The sequence below is a fragment of the Carassius carassius genome, chromosome 35 (genome assembly GCF_963082965.1).
Source record: "Carassius carassius chromosome 35, fCarCar2.1, whole genome shotgun sequence".
Classification (NCBI taxonomy): domain Eukaryota; kingdom Metazoa; phylum Chordata; class Actinopteri; order Cypriniformes; family Cyprinidae; genus Carassius; species Carassius carassius.
The window spans coordinates 12296507-12312843 of NC_081789.1; the positions used below are offsets into that span (position 1 = coordinate 12296507).

Genomic DNA, 16337 nt, shown 5'->3' on the forward strand with positions numbered 1-16337 from the left:
TCATGACAGAGCACAGTGAAAGAGTTTTTCTGAGATTCATCAGGTCACTCAGGGATAGTTTGAATTTAAGTAATGCCCTCGATTCTTGACATTTTTGCACACAAGATCATAAATTAGATGTCTTAATCAAAATTTCTATCTAGTAACTTTTCAGAGTAATGTTTGAAAGGAATGTTCCCAAAATCCTAAAGGAATGCACAGGATTTCTAATAAAATCTATATCATTATTTGGAACCAGTTTAAAGGAATCAAATAGACATCTGCTAAGACTCAAATAAGAACCTGATGAACTTAAGTTCTATGAAATTAACAAAATTAGTCGGGGGGGGGGGGGGGGCTTGAGTTTAATTTATTTGATTCTCTGAGGCTATTTGAGTATAGGTTCCAGATTATAAAAGGAATCCTATTTGTTTGACTAGCACCTCTTTAGACATTACATTTAAACTGAGAATAGCATTTTATACACACACACACACACACAGCAAGGTTGTTTCTCTCCGCTATAATGTCATAGACAAATACCTTGCATTAGAGCAGAAATTACAACAGCAGAAAATGTAGCAGCACAAGCAAGAATGACTTAAATGTTCACTCAGGGTTTTAAAGGTTATGAGACCGTGATGAGATAAGAAACAGCTGTTCTCCTTCAAGTTTTCTGATAACCTTCATTCAGCAGAAAGTAACTGCTGTCACTGGAAGCGTACATCAGCAAAGATCAAAATCAGCAAGTAATCAGTGTTTCAGTGGGTAAATTGTAATCCAAGCAAACACCAATCCAACCAAACACTTCAAAAATAGCATGCATTTTTAAAACAACTTTAGTTGTTGGTGGGTTAACTTGTCAAATTCTTCACGTTAAGCTAATAGATACTAATAGCTACTAAACTTTGCTTTCAAATCCAGGAAGTCAAAAGTTTACAACATTTAAATCTTAATATTAAATCTTAAATATGAATAGGTTATCTGGGCTGATTTATGAAAATGAAAAAAGAAATGGCAAAGAAATGGTTAAATAAGACTTTTTGAATGGGACTTTCGCACGTTCATAATTTATTGTAAGTGTTCATATTTTATTGTAAATCATTTAGGCTACATAATTCCCCAGTGTTACCCTTTACATGGCACAGCTTACCCCTGGCATGGGGCAAGTTGTGCCACTGGACCTCTTTAAAAAAAACAAGTATGTTGCCTACCTAGACAGTCTTTTTTGGCATCATATGAGTGTTTGTATGATCCCTCAGCGACTCCGATTACCAAAAAGACTGACTATGTAGGCAGCACACAAGGTTTTGAGGCACAGCTGGAGGAACCAGAAAACTCTGAAATCTTACTGCTGATTTTCGGGCTGGTTTTGCGCTCGCTGGTAGAAGGAAGATCCGCGAACTGGACCCGGTGTCCGGACATCTTCTGCACCTCTCCAGACAGCTCGACCCTGGCCAGAAATCCGCAAAACTTATTTCCCGCTTCCGTCTAGCTGAAAACACATGGAGCAATGAGTCGGTGTATGCGCTGTGGATGTATGGCCAGAGGACACAAACTCCTTCAAGAGAGGAGAGAGACAGAGGGAGGGTGAGAAAGCGAGGGGGTTTTCAGACCAAAAAAGTAAATAAATAAATAAGAAAGGAACGTAAAGTTCACACGACTGCAGAATTTATTCCAATTTAAACCAGATAATTTAAAAATCAGATTTTGCGGTGTGAGCTTATTTATGCATATTTTGCCACACATTTAAAACCAATGGTTTCTTCAACATACTCAATAAGCGATGATCTTATATAAGCAATAACTATAGACGTTTAGCTAACTGAAAAAATGTCTTAGTCCTTGAGCTTTTGCAGTAGGGATGCAGAATGCACAAACTGACCAACTGTTTAGCTAACGTTTATTAGACCCCTGAACGACATAAAAACTATAAAAAAAATAGCGGGTTGAACAGTTAGACTTACTGGTAACTATAAAGCATCATAAGATGAAAACACGCTCCATCTCACACATTCACAGTGTCGTGGGTTTGCGTCCTGTCGCATGATCCAAACGATGCACTGTAAAAAGCTGCATGATTTCTGAGGCACTGCTCTGTCATTGAGAGGCTCCCGGGGCGGCTTATGCTGCCATCCAGTGTCTGACACAGAAATCATCAAAATCTCGGAATAAATATGATTTATCAGAAATGGCCTATTAGAGAAGGAGAAGATGCGATTCATCATGGTAAGATATTTACCGATTATTGCACACACCACAAACACGGAGGTCATCTTGTTTCTTAATAAACCTCCTGAATAAACTTGGTGAATAGTCACTACAGTAATATTTGGGCTTGACCAGTTATTTTGTGAAGTGAAGGCCACTTGAGGCAACATTATGATGTGAACACAAAAAATTTATAATAGTGCCTTTGTGTTGCCTATTGCCAAAAAGTCATATGAATAGCTAAGCTTCATCTGTTGTAATACCAGATTGTGCCGTCCCATATACAACAGTAAAGAGTGATTCTTCTATTCAAAGAAAGAACTTTGAAGACCCCCATCTCCCCCTTAGAGGAGCCACTTTAAATAGAGATAACCACACTGAGGTCAGTCTTTAGAGCAGTCTATGAGAACATGTGCTCACAAGACTGACATGAGATCACTCTTTCCTCTCATTCCTACACGTTTATGTCATTATTTTTTTTTTCACAGGGTGCTGTGTCTGTAAAGGTTAACATTTATGTAAAAGCCATGTTCTGGGAATAAAGAAAATTTCTTAAAGACTTTTACAGATGTTACAACCAGATGTCCAACCTTGTCCTTTTTTGGTAATAAACTCTACAGAGTATATTGAGATACAACTGGGTGATGCTGTTAAAGGTTAATGATAATTTTAAAAAATCTATCATTTACTTACCCTCCTGTTACAAACCTGATTGAGAAATGTGTTGTTGTTTTGGTCTACATACTATGGTCAAAGAGGTCCAAAACAACACTGGACTGCGACTTTCATTGTATAGACAGAAATATTCTGCAAAATATCTTGTTTTGTTTTCCACAGATGAATTATCGTCATACAAAGTGTTGTCCGAGTCCAACTTGTCAAATCCAAGTCGAGTTCAAGTCTGGAACATATCCGACTGCGAATTCAAGTCTCAAATATCTTAAATCTACAGATTAATGAGGGTGGATAATGGTGACATAATTTTATTTAATTTCATTTCTTGGAACAAACAAAACATTAACTGATACATATATATATATATATATCTATAACGTATTTCAGCTAGTTGCTCTGACAATATTTAGTTTAAAATTGAAGTACTAAAATATTTTAGTTACTAATGTTAGTATATTTCAACTAAATATGTATTATATATCAAAATATTTATATTTTAAAACAAATATACTAATTTGATGAAAAAAAAGACAAAAACATAAAATAAAATATTAACAAAAACTTTTAATAGTTTATATCAATGATACTGAAGTAAAACTGTTTCAAAAGAATTTATTCAAAAATACATATTTGCAAAATAGATTTCAGGCACTTGAACATTAATGAACCATATAACACAACAGTGCAGGTAATGGACTAAAAAGAAAAGAAAAGAAAAAAAATCTTTAACAAATAAACAGTAACAAGAACTGCTGGAAATGTTTGTATAAGTGCAACATATTCCATTCAGGTGGATGAACAGTTCTGCACAACAGATTACAAAACTATATACAGGACAAAAATATACATACAAAACTTAAACTTCTGCAGACAAACATGCAATGAAGGTTAGCTAAGAAACATTCGCTCAGACCCAGTCCTTATTTTGCATATCGCACCACAAATCATCTTGTGCACTGCACTTCAACACATTTATGGAAAAAAAGGAAGACACACAAGGATAGAAATGTAATAAATTAAGGCAATATTTAATCACTTGAGGAATCAAAGTGCAATCCATTTGGAAACATCAGAATGAGTTACAGGTACATGCTCCGATGGAGTCCACCGCTTTCAGTGAAGGCCGTTCTGCTCAATGTACATTTTGGAAAGGGACGCCGCCATGGACTTGGCCAACTCCTCGTCCCTTTTGCGCTGTACCTGGGTGTGACGGCACCAATCATCATACTCCGGGTTGGGCTGGCAGCTGTCCAGCAGCACATCATAATGACCGTTACTGAGCCAGCTTAACCATACAGCTGGTTTAGACAGGTCCTCTTCACCCAGGTAGTGCACCATGGTTGATACAGTTGGGCTTTCCACGCTTCCCCCAGTAGTCAGGTAGATATTCATATTTAGCATCTGACTCATGGCCAACAGCTCCGGATAGCCAGCCCATGTGCCGTCCTGCGCCGCGTTGATCAGAAACTCCCCGACGTCGCCTTCGATTATGGGGTTGAACTCCTCCAGGTGGTCGGCGATGTGGTGCATGGTTTGCTCTCTCAGCTCCTTGTGCATTGACTGGTCTCCATAAGCTGCCTTTGAAACAGCCCGGTACAGGCAGTTCCCATCTGGGATGATGTGAAAGCGGTATTTCTGCCTGTCGTGGAGGTATTTGTTCTGTCTCTCCACTTCGGCCAGGTAACGGGTAACCTTGTTGTCAACGGCGCTTTTGTTGGGTGTTGCACTGGGCTCCTGAAGGATGTTCAGCTCGAAGACTGGATTATCGTCTTCAACACTTTCTTGCCTTTCTGGGACTTTAAGACTTTCATGTGAATCAAATGATGGGTTTTCTACACTTCCAAATGTTCTGGAGGGCGTGGCATCACTTTGCATTACTGATTCGAGTCTCCTTTCACAAACTCTGTAACTGTCATTATCAAAACACCTATCGTAGTGAACTGAATTTCTCTCACTTATCTCATCGTTGTCATCCCCAAAAACGTTTCTTCTGGGGTCTAACTCGAAGACAGAATCAGAGTGGTGATGATCATCTCCGTTGACTGCGTACGTAACTCGGTTGTAGCGCGTCTCCAGAGGTCCACGGTTTGTGCGCGGCTCCTTCACGATGTGAACGGGCACAGATCTCTCCACGCCATCCGGTCGCGTGATGATAATCTCCGCGGTAGAAGTGTAGAAAACCGGCCTCATCGAGGTGGCCTCGTAACATGAAAACGCAGGCATGTTCGCGTCAGTCTGTCCCCCTCGAGGCAAATAATCCGTGTGTGCTTCTGTGGCGCTTCCGTTAACGGCGTTTCCGACCACCTCCAAAGAGCTGGAACTTGTCTCTGGTTCGTTATTGGCGACACTGGTGAGAGTTACGGAAACTTTTCGAGAGGAGCCGGGGTAGTGTGTTAACGCGCTGCTGTACAAGTGCATTTTCAATGTCCTCCCTTTATACAATACGTCTTTGGCCTCTTTCTTACCGAATGATGACAACACAGTCCAAAAATACTTTCTGTCATCAATAGCAGCGAATGTGTAGGGCGCGTTTCCATGGATCCTCGTTCCCCGCTGCTACAGTTTTCTTGCGTCAGCCCCAAAGCAGCCCTAATTTTAGCCCGAGCACTGGTGGTAACCGGACCCCCCCGGTCTCTGACACACCGCCCGAGCCGAGGAGACGACCCGCAGCTCGCGGGAATGTGAAAGATGTGATGTGTCACTGGGACTCTCGGCGTTTCTCTCGCGTCTGGCCGTGTTTACGCTGGCGCGCGCGTCAGGGCGGCGTCGCCAGATTGGAATGTGTGCAGCTTGCCAAGAGGCCGCGGGTTCACATACAGCTCTGCGGACCACACTGCTTCTCAACAGCGAGGAAGTCCCGCCTCACACAAAACTTCATTGGTCCTACTTTATCAAGAAGAGTTGGCTAGGAATCGCCTTAAGCATATTAAAGACTTTTCTAAGAAATGTACGTCACGTCGACGCGACATCAAACCAGAGCTTCAATCCAATAAATTTATTTTTAAAGACAAGCAAATTATTTTTCTGCTTTTCCTTATATGGTTTAAACTTCCATTTGACACTGAGTTCCAGAATTGTGAACATTTTGCTACAAAAACACTTATCCACTAATCCCAGAATTCCTGAACATTCTGACTCATGACATCATATTCTGCAAAGTCTCAACACTGTATTAATGCACCTGTTCTGAGAAATAGTCATTCGTTTTTAGTGGTCCATCTATCTATCTATCTATCTATCTATCTATCTATCTATCTATCTATCTGTCTGTCTGTCTGTCTGTCTATCTGTCTGTCTGTCTGTCTATCTGTCTGTCTGTCTATCTGTCTGTCTGTCTGTCTTTCTGTATTAGAGGATATGATGTCACTGGGCTGATCACCCTTAAATTGAAGGTCATTTGGAACCACATGAGTTTTAAATAGCTTGCACATAACTCTCATACATAGTTCCACTGTGTTCTCAGTTTCACTGTGCTGACATGTGTCTCCATAAACTGAACTGGAAGTCGGTATGGCCCTTCATGCTTGTGTTACTGAAGGGAAAATATCTCATGTGTCTCGAATATATTCTGCCATGACTTCCAAAAATCACTTAATACAGTTTTATTTAATACATAGAGTGTATGTGAACAAAATAAGGGTTAAGCTAGTTTATTTGGAATTATTTATTTCATTTGGAATCAAAATATGTAGTTTTTAATATATCTTATTTTAACACATTCATTTTTACCAATAGATGGCAGGCAAATGCTTTTACTACACTTTTGTGCAACACGTCTGCAGTTGCGCGATATAACGCCAGGGGGAACTATTGGTCTCTCTTTCTCGGATAACACTAACACGCATTTTTGACTGCGATGAGTCTTACACGAATCAACACGATCTAAAGTGAGGCTTATGAGGAATCGTGAATCATCACGTTTTCTCAGATCCATTGCAGAGACAATCAACATTTAGACATTACCTCACCGAGTTTGAATTATTTCCTTTAACAAGTATGATGCAATAAGATTTTTTTTTATATCCGATTGCTACAGACATGGCTATTGTTTACTGCATGTGTAGTCAGAATAACCTGTGCTCTTATCAGCAGTAAATTGAGAATTAAGGCCAGCCAGACGCATGACGCATGCACGCCTCGCATGGAAAAGTCAACAACCTGACCTATATCCACAGACTCCGAATACAGCTCTCTAAAGCCTTTACCATGTGCTTCAGTGCTTTGACAAGCAGATCACACTTGGTTTTAAGGTCTGTGTCTGTAGGCTACATGTGTTTTGACACATATCTAATAATGTGAGTCATGCATACACTAACGTGCATGTTGAGCACGATTTGACGCAGAAATCTGAACTGTTTTGGTTCATGTACTGAACTGGAACAACAACAGATGATCGTGGTGCTCCATACGCGCGAGAGATAATCAGTGTTAAGAATTCTGAGACTGCTGTGATTTGAATTAGGGGCGCGTCACCAGGACAGCTGAAGAAACAAGCGATTCTTGCTTTACAACCATTTAATCCCAACGGTCAATTTGGTCTCACGCAGGGCTGCGCCAACAGGAAGCATCACGCACGGTTTACAAATGGAGCTGCTGTGGAACCGAGAACACGAATACTCAAAACATGTTTCATTTTGTACATTTGTTAATGGCATTCGAATTATTTAAAGGTTCTAGAACACTCGGAGCGCACATTTCATTAGTGTTTTTTGTAATCAGCAGCGCACAACCGCTTCTAAATCTAAAGCGCCGATGTAGTCCAGAAATCCCGTACAAATGACTCTTTTGAGTCGGTTCATTTTTAATGAATCAAAGACATGTACAGCGCCTACTAGTGTAGTCCGGTTTTCGAAACAATGAGTCGGCTCTTTTATGTGATTCACACAGATTTAACATCTCTGGTCAAATGAATCTGACTCTTTCTAGTAAATAAAAACACTTTATTGAATAAATCTGACTCACTGACATGACAGCAAGTTATTAGCCTACTTTGGCAACGCAAAATCAAAAAAAAAAAAAAAAAAAAAACAGTCACCGTGTTATTTGTAGCACTCGAGAGATTAAATTACACAATTTAAATGCACAGAGTATGTTTTGTAGTAATCAGTCACATATATGAAAAATAAAGCTTTGTTTATTTCGTATTTTTATTTAATATTAATAACTTGTTGGTTTGCATTGATTGCTTCTATAAAAAAAACTTGTCTGTAAGAAGTAAACAAAAAGGTAAGCATGTTTTGCAAGAATTGCAGTTTATGTTTTTCGATGGTTACTGTTCTGTTAAATTTAAAATTATGTCATCATTTAAGACTAACAAGAGTCATATTTATTTCCTAGAGTATTCACCAAAAGCTCAAAAAAGATTAACCAAACCATAATTGTTAAGTAAAATGGGAACCAAAATGAATACAATCGAATTAAATCCCTACTGGCATTCTTGCAACAGCATCATGGACATCTGTCACCTGAAATAACTGCCGCATTGCACCTGATAACATATCAACACTATCCTGCAGTAACACAATTTTATAATATAAACACCAGTAACATCCAAACATCTCAGTGACAGAAAAACAAAGCGCCATCAAAAATACTGTTTGGAGTAGGGTGCCTAACAGAAGTGTGCTGATGAAAGCAGTCCCAAATATATCCCTGCCATGTGTCTGCCTCTCGGTAATGTTAGCCTACATTCATAATAAACCAGCTTCCTGTCTCTCTGCCGCAGTCATTAAAGGGAAACGTGCAGAAACTAGATCCAATTCAATGTCCAAAATAAGTCTCCACAAACACGTTCCGCACGCTGGATCTTTCTCTACACACGTTTAAGATTCAGATCGGTTAGTCAAAAAAGCCCTTTTTTCTGTTTCTTGTTATCCTTTTTGTATGTCTGATGTCAGATTTTTCCCTCTTGCCCTCGGAGGGGGAGGATCTAACCGCGTTGAGTCACGCAGCTGTCAAAGATAGCTGTCACCCAGTTTCCACATCAAACACTGAATGAGACGCGCAGCCTGTCCCAGGTAACGTTACCCGACAATGTGTTGCGTCTCCGACAAATGAAAAACGCGCTCCGCGGCGATTCCTCGACAAAAAGAATTATTTCGCGCGATACTTTGTAACAATCTGGAATAATACAGTTGTGTGTGATTAAAGCGAAGAAGAATCGACCTCCTTGTTGCCAACGTGAAAAGGGGAATTTTGACGGACATGAAGACCAAAAAGGGTATGTATCTTCGCGATATGGGTGATAGCGGCGATATATGTTAGATTTTCACTGGTGATTGTAATGACTGGATAGAACTTGTCGATGTTGGTTGAACAGAAAATGTCTGGCATACTGCTATTGTTTTCCACTGCAGACAAAACAGCCTTTTTCTCACCATGTGCTGGCGGGCTGTCACATCGAGCCGTTTAGCGTTATTAACACGCATGTTTTATATACACAACATGAAAGCTTTTATTTTGTACAGACATGCTTATGTAAAAGTCGTATTTATTTTTAGATGTTTCAAGAAATCTACAACTATAACTTCAAATAGTCTCAAATGTAACTCTTCTAAATGCGTGTTGTGCAGTAGGTATAAAATGCCTTCGTGTAATTGTTAAACGCCTTTGGTTTGGAAAATTTTTTTCACGCACTCAAAGTTTCTTATTAACACTGACTCAAGTTTTGTTATAGGAATATGAAGAGAACTTTCCAAGTGTCGTTTTTAGTTTGTCGACTACTCTTGTTTTGCTTTCACCGCATTTGTACATTGTGTAGCGGTCATAAATGTGCAACAATAATTCCTGACCTCCTTTTGTGAAGTTTGTGTATTTCGCGCTGCTTCCTCGAGGCGACGCTTTCACATTCCCTCCGACCTCGTGTTTCTCACAGCACACAATAGAACCCGAGTTATTCTCTGTCGTTAAGTTAATGTTTCTCAAATATTATAGCGTGTAACTGAGTATAGAGACTTGTCAGCCTTCCATATGTCACCTGACGTGATTTCATAAGTTTTTATCTTGTGAAAAGTCGAAAAAACTGAGTTTGAAATGCCCCACACGCGACATTCTTTTGTTCGGTCTTGAGATTTGCAACAGGTTCCCCTCCCCCTCATCCTCATGTAGGCCAACTATAAAATTACTCGTCAACTTCAACAAGTTCGTTTTCTCACACAACATTAAAGATAGATATGTACGTGATTTAACTCGTTTCGTTTTTAGACGGTGAAGAGTCCCAGACGCTCGAGCTGAAGTTGGGGAAAGTTTTGTTTCACTTACAGAGTGCACATGAACTAAAAGTCCCCCTCAGCACTCTCTGAGTGAAACGTGTTATTGACAAACTAACCGGTTTATGATAAGTAGGAAAGAATAATAATATTCAAGTCATAATTATAAGCAGGAAAAAGTTTTCAGATCACCATTTAAAGGAAAAGTTTGCCCATCATCATTACTCACCCTCATGATATTCCAAACCTGCATGACTTTCTGTCTTCCACAAAAGGGGATGGTAGGCATTAGTTACACTCAGTCATGATTCACCTTTTTCATACTGTTAAAGTGAATAGTGAATGGTGCTATTTTTCTCTTCAACATCAGCTTTTGTGTTTCATAGGAAAAAGTCATGCAGGTTTGAAAGTGTGAAAATAGGTTAACTTGCCCTTTAAGTGAGTTGGAAGCAAAACAGTGTCTTTAACCTTTTTTTGTTTCAGTATTCGTGAGCGTACATACAGTATTTACAAAGGCACAATGAAACATTGACACCGTTTACACTCTTTGTGACGCCTCCGCTCCAACCATGAATCACATGGCTTTGCTTGACAGCAGGGATGTGACACATCAGCTGCCACACACACACACACACACACACACTCAGACACAGGCTTATACATGCATACAGACGGCCAGGCGCTGTTGTGTAGCGTTCAGCGGATGGCATTTTGGAGGGAGAGATGTGTAGGATGTGTGTGTGTGTGTGTGTAGGATGGGGGAGGAGGTGGGTCCGCAGCAGGGGTTGGGGGGTTGATGTTTGACTGGGTGTCTTTTGTCCTTTTCCACACACATGGGTACACAGCTTACTCTTCCCCTGAAACACACTTAATGACTTTTACAAACACATTGCTGATATAAACCTAACTTCATACTTTTTCTGGTTCTCAGAGCCTTGGTGTACACATATAAAAGGAATAATGTTGCAAAATTCATAGTTTTCAAATGGTAATATTTCACGTCTCATGACTACAGGTATGTTGGCGATGTCCGGAAGTGAGACAGAGGACGAGGACAGTTTGGATGTGCCTCTTGACCTCTCTTCAAATGGAGGAGGGTCAGGGAAGAGGAAGAGGAGAGGAAACTTGCCCAAAGAGTCAGTACAGATACTCCGGGACTGGCTCTACCAGCACCGCTACAACGCCTATCCATCAGAGCAGGAAAAAGCCCTGCTGTCCAAGCAGACCCATCTCTCCACACTACAGGTACAGAACATTTTCAGAAAGTGCTCGTATGTGGCCTAGTCCAGTCCAAGGACACTAAAAAACACCCAAAACAACAAAAGAAAAACTGCATGTCACCCATCCAATCAGAATATGCAAAGTTCCAATGATTTTGATTATCAGGTAGTGTTAACTTTCAGTCTTATTTTTTTATGATTTATATACTCTTCTAGTATTTATTAATGGTTTGTTTTCATTTTTTGTTTTGAGCTAATTTAGCAGATTTATTAAATTTTTTTATTGTACTTTGTTTAGTAGTTACGTTTTGTTTAGGCTTTATTTCAATCAAAATAAATACATGTATAATTATGTAAATAAGATTTTTAATAGTTCAGGTAACAACAACACTGTTTCAAGGTCTGAAAACCGAAGTGTAGTGTAGTGTAGATTTTTTTAAATTTAGTTTATTCTGAAGTATTTTAATGTCTTTAAATTGCATTTGTGAATGATATATCTAAAACGCTGTATATAAAAAAAATAAATTAAAAGATATAGTCTAAAAAATAGAGTGAAAGTTATTGGCCAAAAGGTGTGGGAACCCTGGAAAAGAAAGGGTTTGAATGACCCAAAGTAGTTTCTGAAGTTATGCTTCAGAGAAGGCCTGAAGTTTCTCACCACTGCTTGTTTCCGTCAAGAATGCGAAGGGGAATTTTTCAGTTTTCTGCTTTGGTGATCAGTAATCTATTTATATGCTTCACAGGAGAGCAGTTAGCTATCATTAATGTCTAGTTCAACTGACGTGTGAACTGAAAGGTTCAATGTCATAACTAGCAGAGAGCCAAAAAAAATGAGTCAGAAGAAAGAAAGAGTCAGCTCTTTTTGCTAGCGTTACTGTGTTTGAAAATCACACATTCTGTTCCCGCTGAGTTTAATCGTCATATAAACAACACTTCCTGTGAATGCAGTCAATGGAGAGAATTCCTGTGGACAGATGAGTGAATAACTGTTTTGAGTCATCTGAGATGTGGCCACATTGAGGGAGGGAGAGAGAGAGAGAAAGAGAGAGAGACTTGCTCAGACACTGGGCCAGGAATTTCCCTTGCGCTCAGCCAGCTGTCTCACTAACAAAAGGGAGACACAATACACACACATTAACATAGTGAAGACTACCAGACTCAGGCGGACCGTTGGATACACAATACAGCCCCATTACCCAGGCAGCCAAAGAGGCTTCTCTTCTGAAGAGACTCGCTGGAAGACAATACAGGAACATTACCATACTGAGGACTGAATCTGGAAAACATGCTCTTTAGATACTGAAAGAGAAAAGTTAGAACTCAAGTTATTAGGCATGTATGCCAGAAAAGAATTGTAAAAGGCAAAACAGCTTTGCTTATTTTGTAGCAAGTGTACTAAGTTTAAAAAAACAGGTTGAAAATGTAAAGTGTGAAATATAATTGGGGTCGTTAACATTTACAGTATTGCCTGGGTGTTTACAACTACTTTTATTATCAAAATAGACAATAAAATAAAATTCAATAAGAATGAATTACACATGTATAAAGAATTTTTATTTATTTAATTATTTGACAGTCCTAGATGAATAGTTTATTTTAGATTTTAAATCTGTGTGCATTTTTAGGTAAACTTTCATGTAAACTATCAGTTGCCTGTGTTTTGCAATCTGCATTGACTAAAAAGGCAAACAGAGTTCAATTGTTGATATAAACTAAAGGTGTTAACAGTTGGCTGTTACCTCACGGTAGTAATTGGCCTTTTGTGGAAATCCACACCGAAGTCAAGCATTCACATGTGTTTTCTGTAGTCTGAAATGTTGGATTTGCATTAGAGTAGATCTCAATGCCCCCTCAGGTGAGACTCACCAGATCCATAAAAGATACAGTGCTATTAGCATGATTAAGGCCTTAGGCTCAACAAAGAACACAGTTTGAGGGATAAAGGTAAACTGTTACTTAGGTGATTGAAAGAAATCCTCACCGCCGAGAGCTTCCTGATTTCAACTGCCAGCTCAGCTTTTTAAAAGAGGAAAAACAAAAAATAGAGTCAGAGAACTGTCACATGTTAACTCAATAAAGCGTCACAAATTTCCATTTTAAACTCAAGCGAGACAGTGTGCAAACAAAAACAGTTTTTTAGGACTATAGGATTTGAACTTTGGAAAATCAGGAAGTGGTAAAAGTTAGACAGAATGTGAGGTTGATTTTCCTTAGCAATATTTGGTTTCTTAAAAATTATATTTGTTTATTTTAAAATAAAATGTAAGTTTTTACCCATTTAATGCACTGTTTTAAACAACAAAACTTGTGATATCAATATATTATTTTATTTGATGTATCATAACAGGTGTGCAACTGGTTTATAAACGCCCGGCGACGACTCCTTCCCGAGATGCTCCGGAAAGACGGCAAGGACCCCAACCAGTTCACCATCTCACGACGGGGCAGCAAGGGCGGCGAGATGCTCAGCGACAACTCCCAGTCCCCAAAACACGGTCTGCTTGCTAACGGAGAGGACCGCAGCAGCTACGAACCCGGCTCGCCTCACCCGACCAGCAACGAGCCCACCTCTAACGGTTACCCCAAAAAGGCCCTGTCACCCAAAACACCCCCCTCACCCGGACCTGTCTTACCCAGACCCTCCGTCATCTGCCACACCACCATCACCACAGCCACGCAAGGCACTGGCATGTCGACGCGCCTTGGGGTGGAAGGGGCCACGGAGCTGCCGCTCACAGACGCAGCCGGCCTTTTCGGGTGTCGCGGGGAGGGGAATGTCAGCCCCCAGAGCGGCCTGTTCAACACCCCGCCGCCCACCCCGCCCGACCTCACCCAGGACTTCAGTGGCTTCCAGTTGCTGGTTGACGTGGCGCTGAAGAGGGCTGCAGAAATGGAGCTGCAGGCCAAACAGCTCCTCGCCTGAAGACAGAAAAGACGGATGGATGAATGAAAAAGCTTCATCGATGTTTGTTTCTTGCCCCCAGAAGCCGAACTCCACAGTGGGTTTAAAAAAACTTGACTGAGAAACAGAAAGCAAACAAGCATGTCCTGATCATTTCTATTTTTGGTAAATGTAAATCAAATTGATGAGGATTCCTTTATGTAAAGCATTTCAAGGTGCCTTGGCAAGTCAGTTCTTTCTTTTTGTATTTCATTTATATGTAAATAAATACGTATCTTTTCGTTTTGTACACAGGGGACCAAAACCAAACACAGTAATACGACTTCCTGTCTTTCCTTATTTTTTACAAGAAGACAAGCTCTTCTCCTATTCCTCGTGAGTCTTTTTTTCTCGTTTTTAGAGATTCGGCTCAGTGATTGTGGATTTTGCCTCATTTTTAGAGAACACGCCTGATATTCTGATATCTCTTTTTTGCACAAAATGGCAGGTCATCTCAGTATCTTATCAACTCTAGCTTTCTCTCTGACAGACTGTAATCACTACTGCACCGGGTCATTCTGTGTCTCATAGATGTTCAGTTTTTTGTATTGTTTTTTTTGTTGTAAAGTTTCTAATGCTGTTAGTACGTTCCTTTTTTTCCTTTCGTTACTCTTGGGGGATATTTCAGATGTAGCAGAACTATAGTCTGAGATTTCCTCTGAATACTCAGTGTAGAAATGGCCAGTGAATGTGCCCACATACTCCCCAACCCAACAACCCTAAACACACACACACTTTGGACAAATGAGCTGGAAGAATGAACACTACATGAATTGTATTAAGTGTTTCTTTTCTTTTTTTTTTTGTTTATCAAGTTGAGACCACTTTCAGAGGATAAAAGGAAATAATGGTTTTATGTCACCAAATATGTTGATTTCAAGGTTTTGGGACCTTAGACCAGTGCATTTACAGTAGCCAATGTGACATGATGCCCAATGATGTGACTTCTCCTCCTTACTGTGCAATGTATGTGGCAAATAGGGGTCACACGGTGTTCAAATAAAGTTTTGTTTTCTACAAAATGGGCGTTCATCTCCTTTCTTCAGCTTATTTTTAACTACATTGTTCAATAAGTTGTTGTTGTAGTAAGGTTCTTACATTCAAGGTTGTTTTTTTACCTCTAAACAAAGAGTAGCATGGGAAAGCTTAGTCTTAAGATGACAGTTCTTTCCAGTAGTGCTTGAAAACTAAAATGGCATGTAAGGCCTGCCTGACAGAAAAGGTGGATTGCTTTCACAAAGTAGAAGGCAGCATGAGCAGGTATATCCAAATGAGGTGATTTATACCGATTCAATGCCTTGACATCTCACACATATTAAAGGCATGTTCCTACAGGCTATTGCTAAATCATACTGGCATTCTTCTGTGTGTGTAAGCTTCACAAGAACGCCAATTAGCATAATCCTGCATTTAATTAGCGGTAGCTAAAACCAGACGTCAACGATGGCGTCTGTGGGAGTGTGCGTGTCTGTGTATCTGAGCACAGACAATAAAGACGGATTAACAGGGACACGTCTGTCCTGGATATTCAATCACACTCGGTTAGACAGCTGTTCTTTACTTTAGACTTCTCACTGGGCTGAAATCCAAATAAACAACTCAAAGGGTCATTGGTCTAGCTGGCAACTAGTGATCAAAGTGATTAGCAGCTCAAAGCAGTTCATTAACCAAACACCTATATTTAAAAAGACATTACATTCTATAATACTAAAGACTTTTGGAGAGAATGGATGTCTGTCACACAGTAGATGTTTTCTAAGTTCATCTGTGGGTGATGCCTGAAGGTGTCTACTAATAAGTGTCAAAGAAGATCTGTTGTCCTACTCAGGAAGTGATTTAAAACTATGAAGACTAGTTAATAGTAGGAAAGTACGTAAAAGGTAATAGGAAGTTTAACATCGGCAAGATTGTGAGATATAAAATCAAAACTGTGAGGAAAAAAAAGATATGCAAGGCACCATTACATATCACAATTATGAGACAGACGAGTTTAAAATTGTGGTGGTCAACTTGTTGCAATTACAAGAAATAAAGGCAACTATGATATATCAATGTCACAGTTGTGAGCTAGGTATCTATAACAAGAAATAAAATCACAGCAGT

General features: G+C 39.7%; 3 protein-coding genes across 3 annotated transcripts in view; 1 reads left to right on the top strand and 2 right to left on the bottom strand.

The window, feature by feature from the left end:
- The window catches only part of si:ch211-285f17.1 (sickle tail protein homolog), a 137431-nt gene extending 135903 nt beyond the window's left edge, over window positions 1–1528 (bottom strand). The window contains exon 1 of the mRNA XM_059524443.1: window positions 1332–1528. Coding sequence (XP_059380426.1) covers window positions 1332–1404 — 73 coding nt within the window. The 5' untranslated portion in view covers window positions 1405–1528. The remainder of the gene's footprint in view (window positions 1–1331) is intronic.
- A 1932-nt stretch (window positions 1529–3460) lies between these two features.
- Window positions 3461–5724, bottom strand: LOC132115978 (OTU domain-containing protein 1-like). Its single transcript, XM_059524451.1, has one exon. It carries the CDS (start codon window positions 5281–5283, stop codon window positions 3979–3981), a length of 1305 nt encoding a protein of 434 aa, XP_059380434.1. The 5' UTR covers window positions 5284–5724; the 3' UTR covers window positions 3461–3978.
- A 2970-nt stretch (window positions 5725–8694) lies between these two features.
- LOC132115979 (homeobox protein TGIF1-like) lies at window positions 8695–15256 on the top strand. The gene is made up of 3 exons (XM_059524452.1): window positions 8695–9085; window positions 11089–11318; window positions 13641–15256. Exons 1-3 carry the CDS (start codon window positions 9070–9072, stop codon window positions 14214–14216), a joined length of 822 nt encoding a protein of 273 aa, XP_059380435.1. The 5' UTR covers window positions 8695–9069; the 3' UTR covers window positions 14217–15256.
- The last annotated feature ends 1081 nt before the right edge of the window (window positions 15257–16337 follow it).

Coding starts and splice junctions, on each gene's coding strand:
- LOC132115978 (XM_059524451.1), bottom strand. CDS start 5,283: ATGCACTTGTACAGCAGCGCGTTAACACACTACCCCGGCTCCTCTCGA.
- LOC132115979 (XM_059524452.1), top strand. Junction 11,319..13,640: donor CCCATCTCTCCACACTACAG/GTACAGAACATT, acceptor GTATCATAACAG/GTGTGCAACTGGTTTATAAA.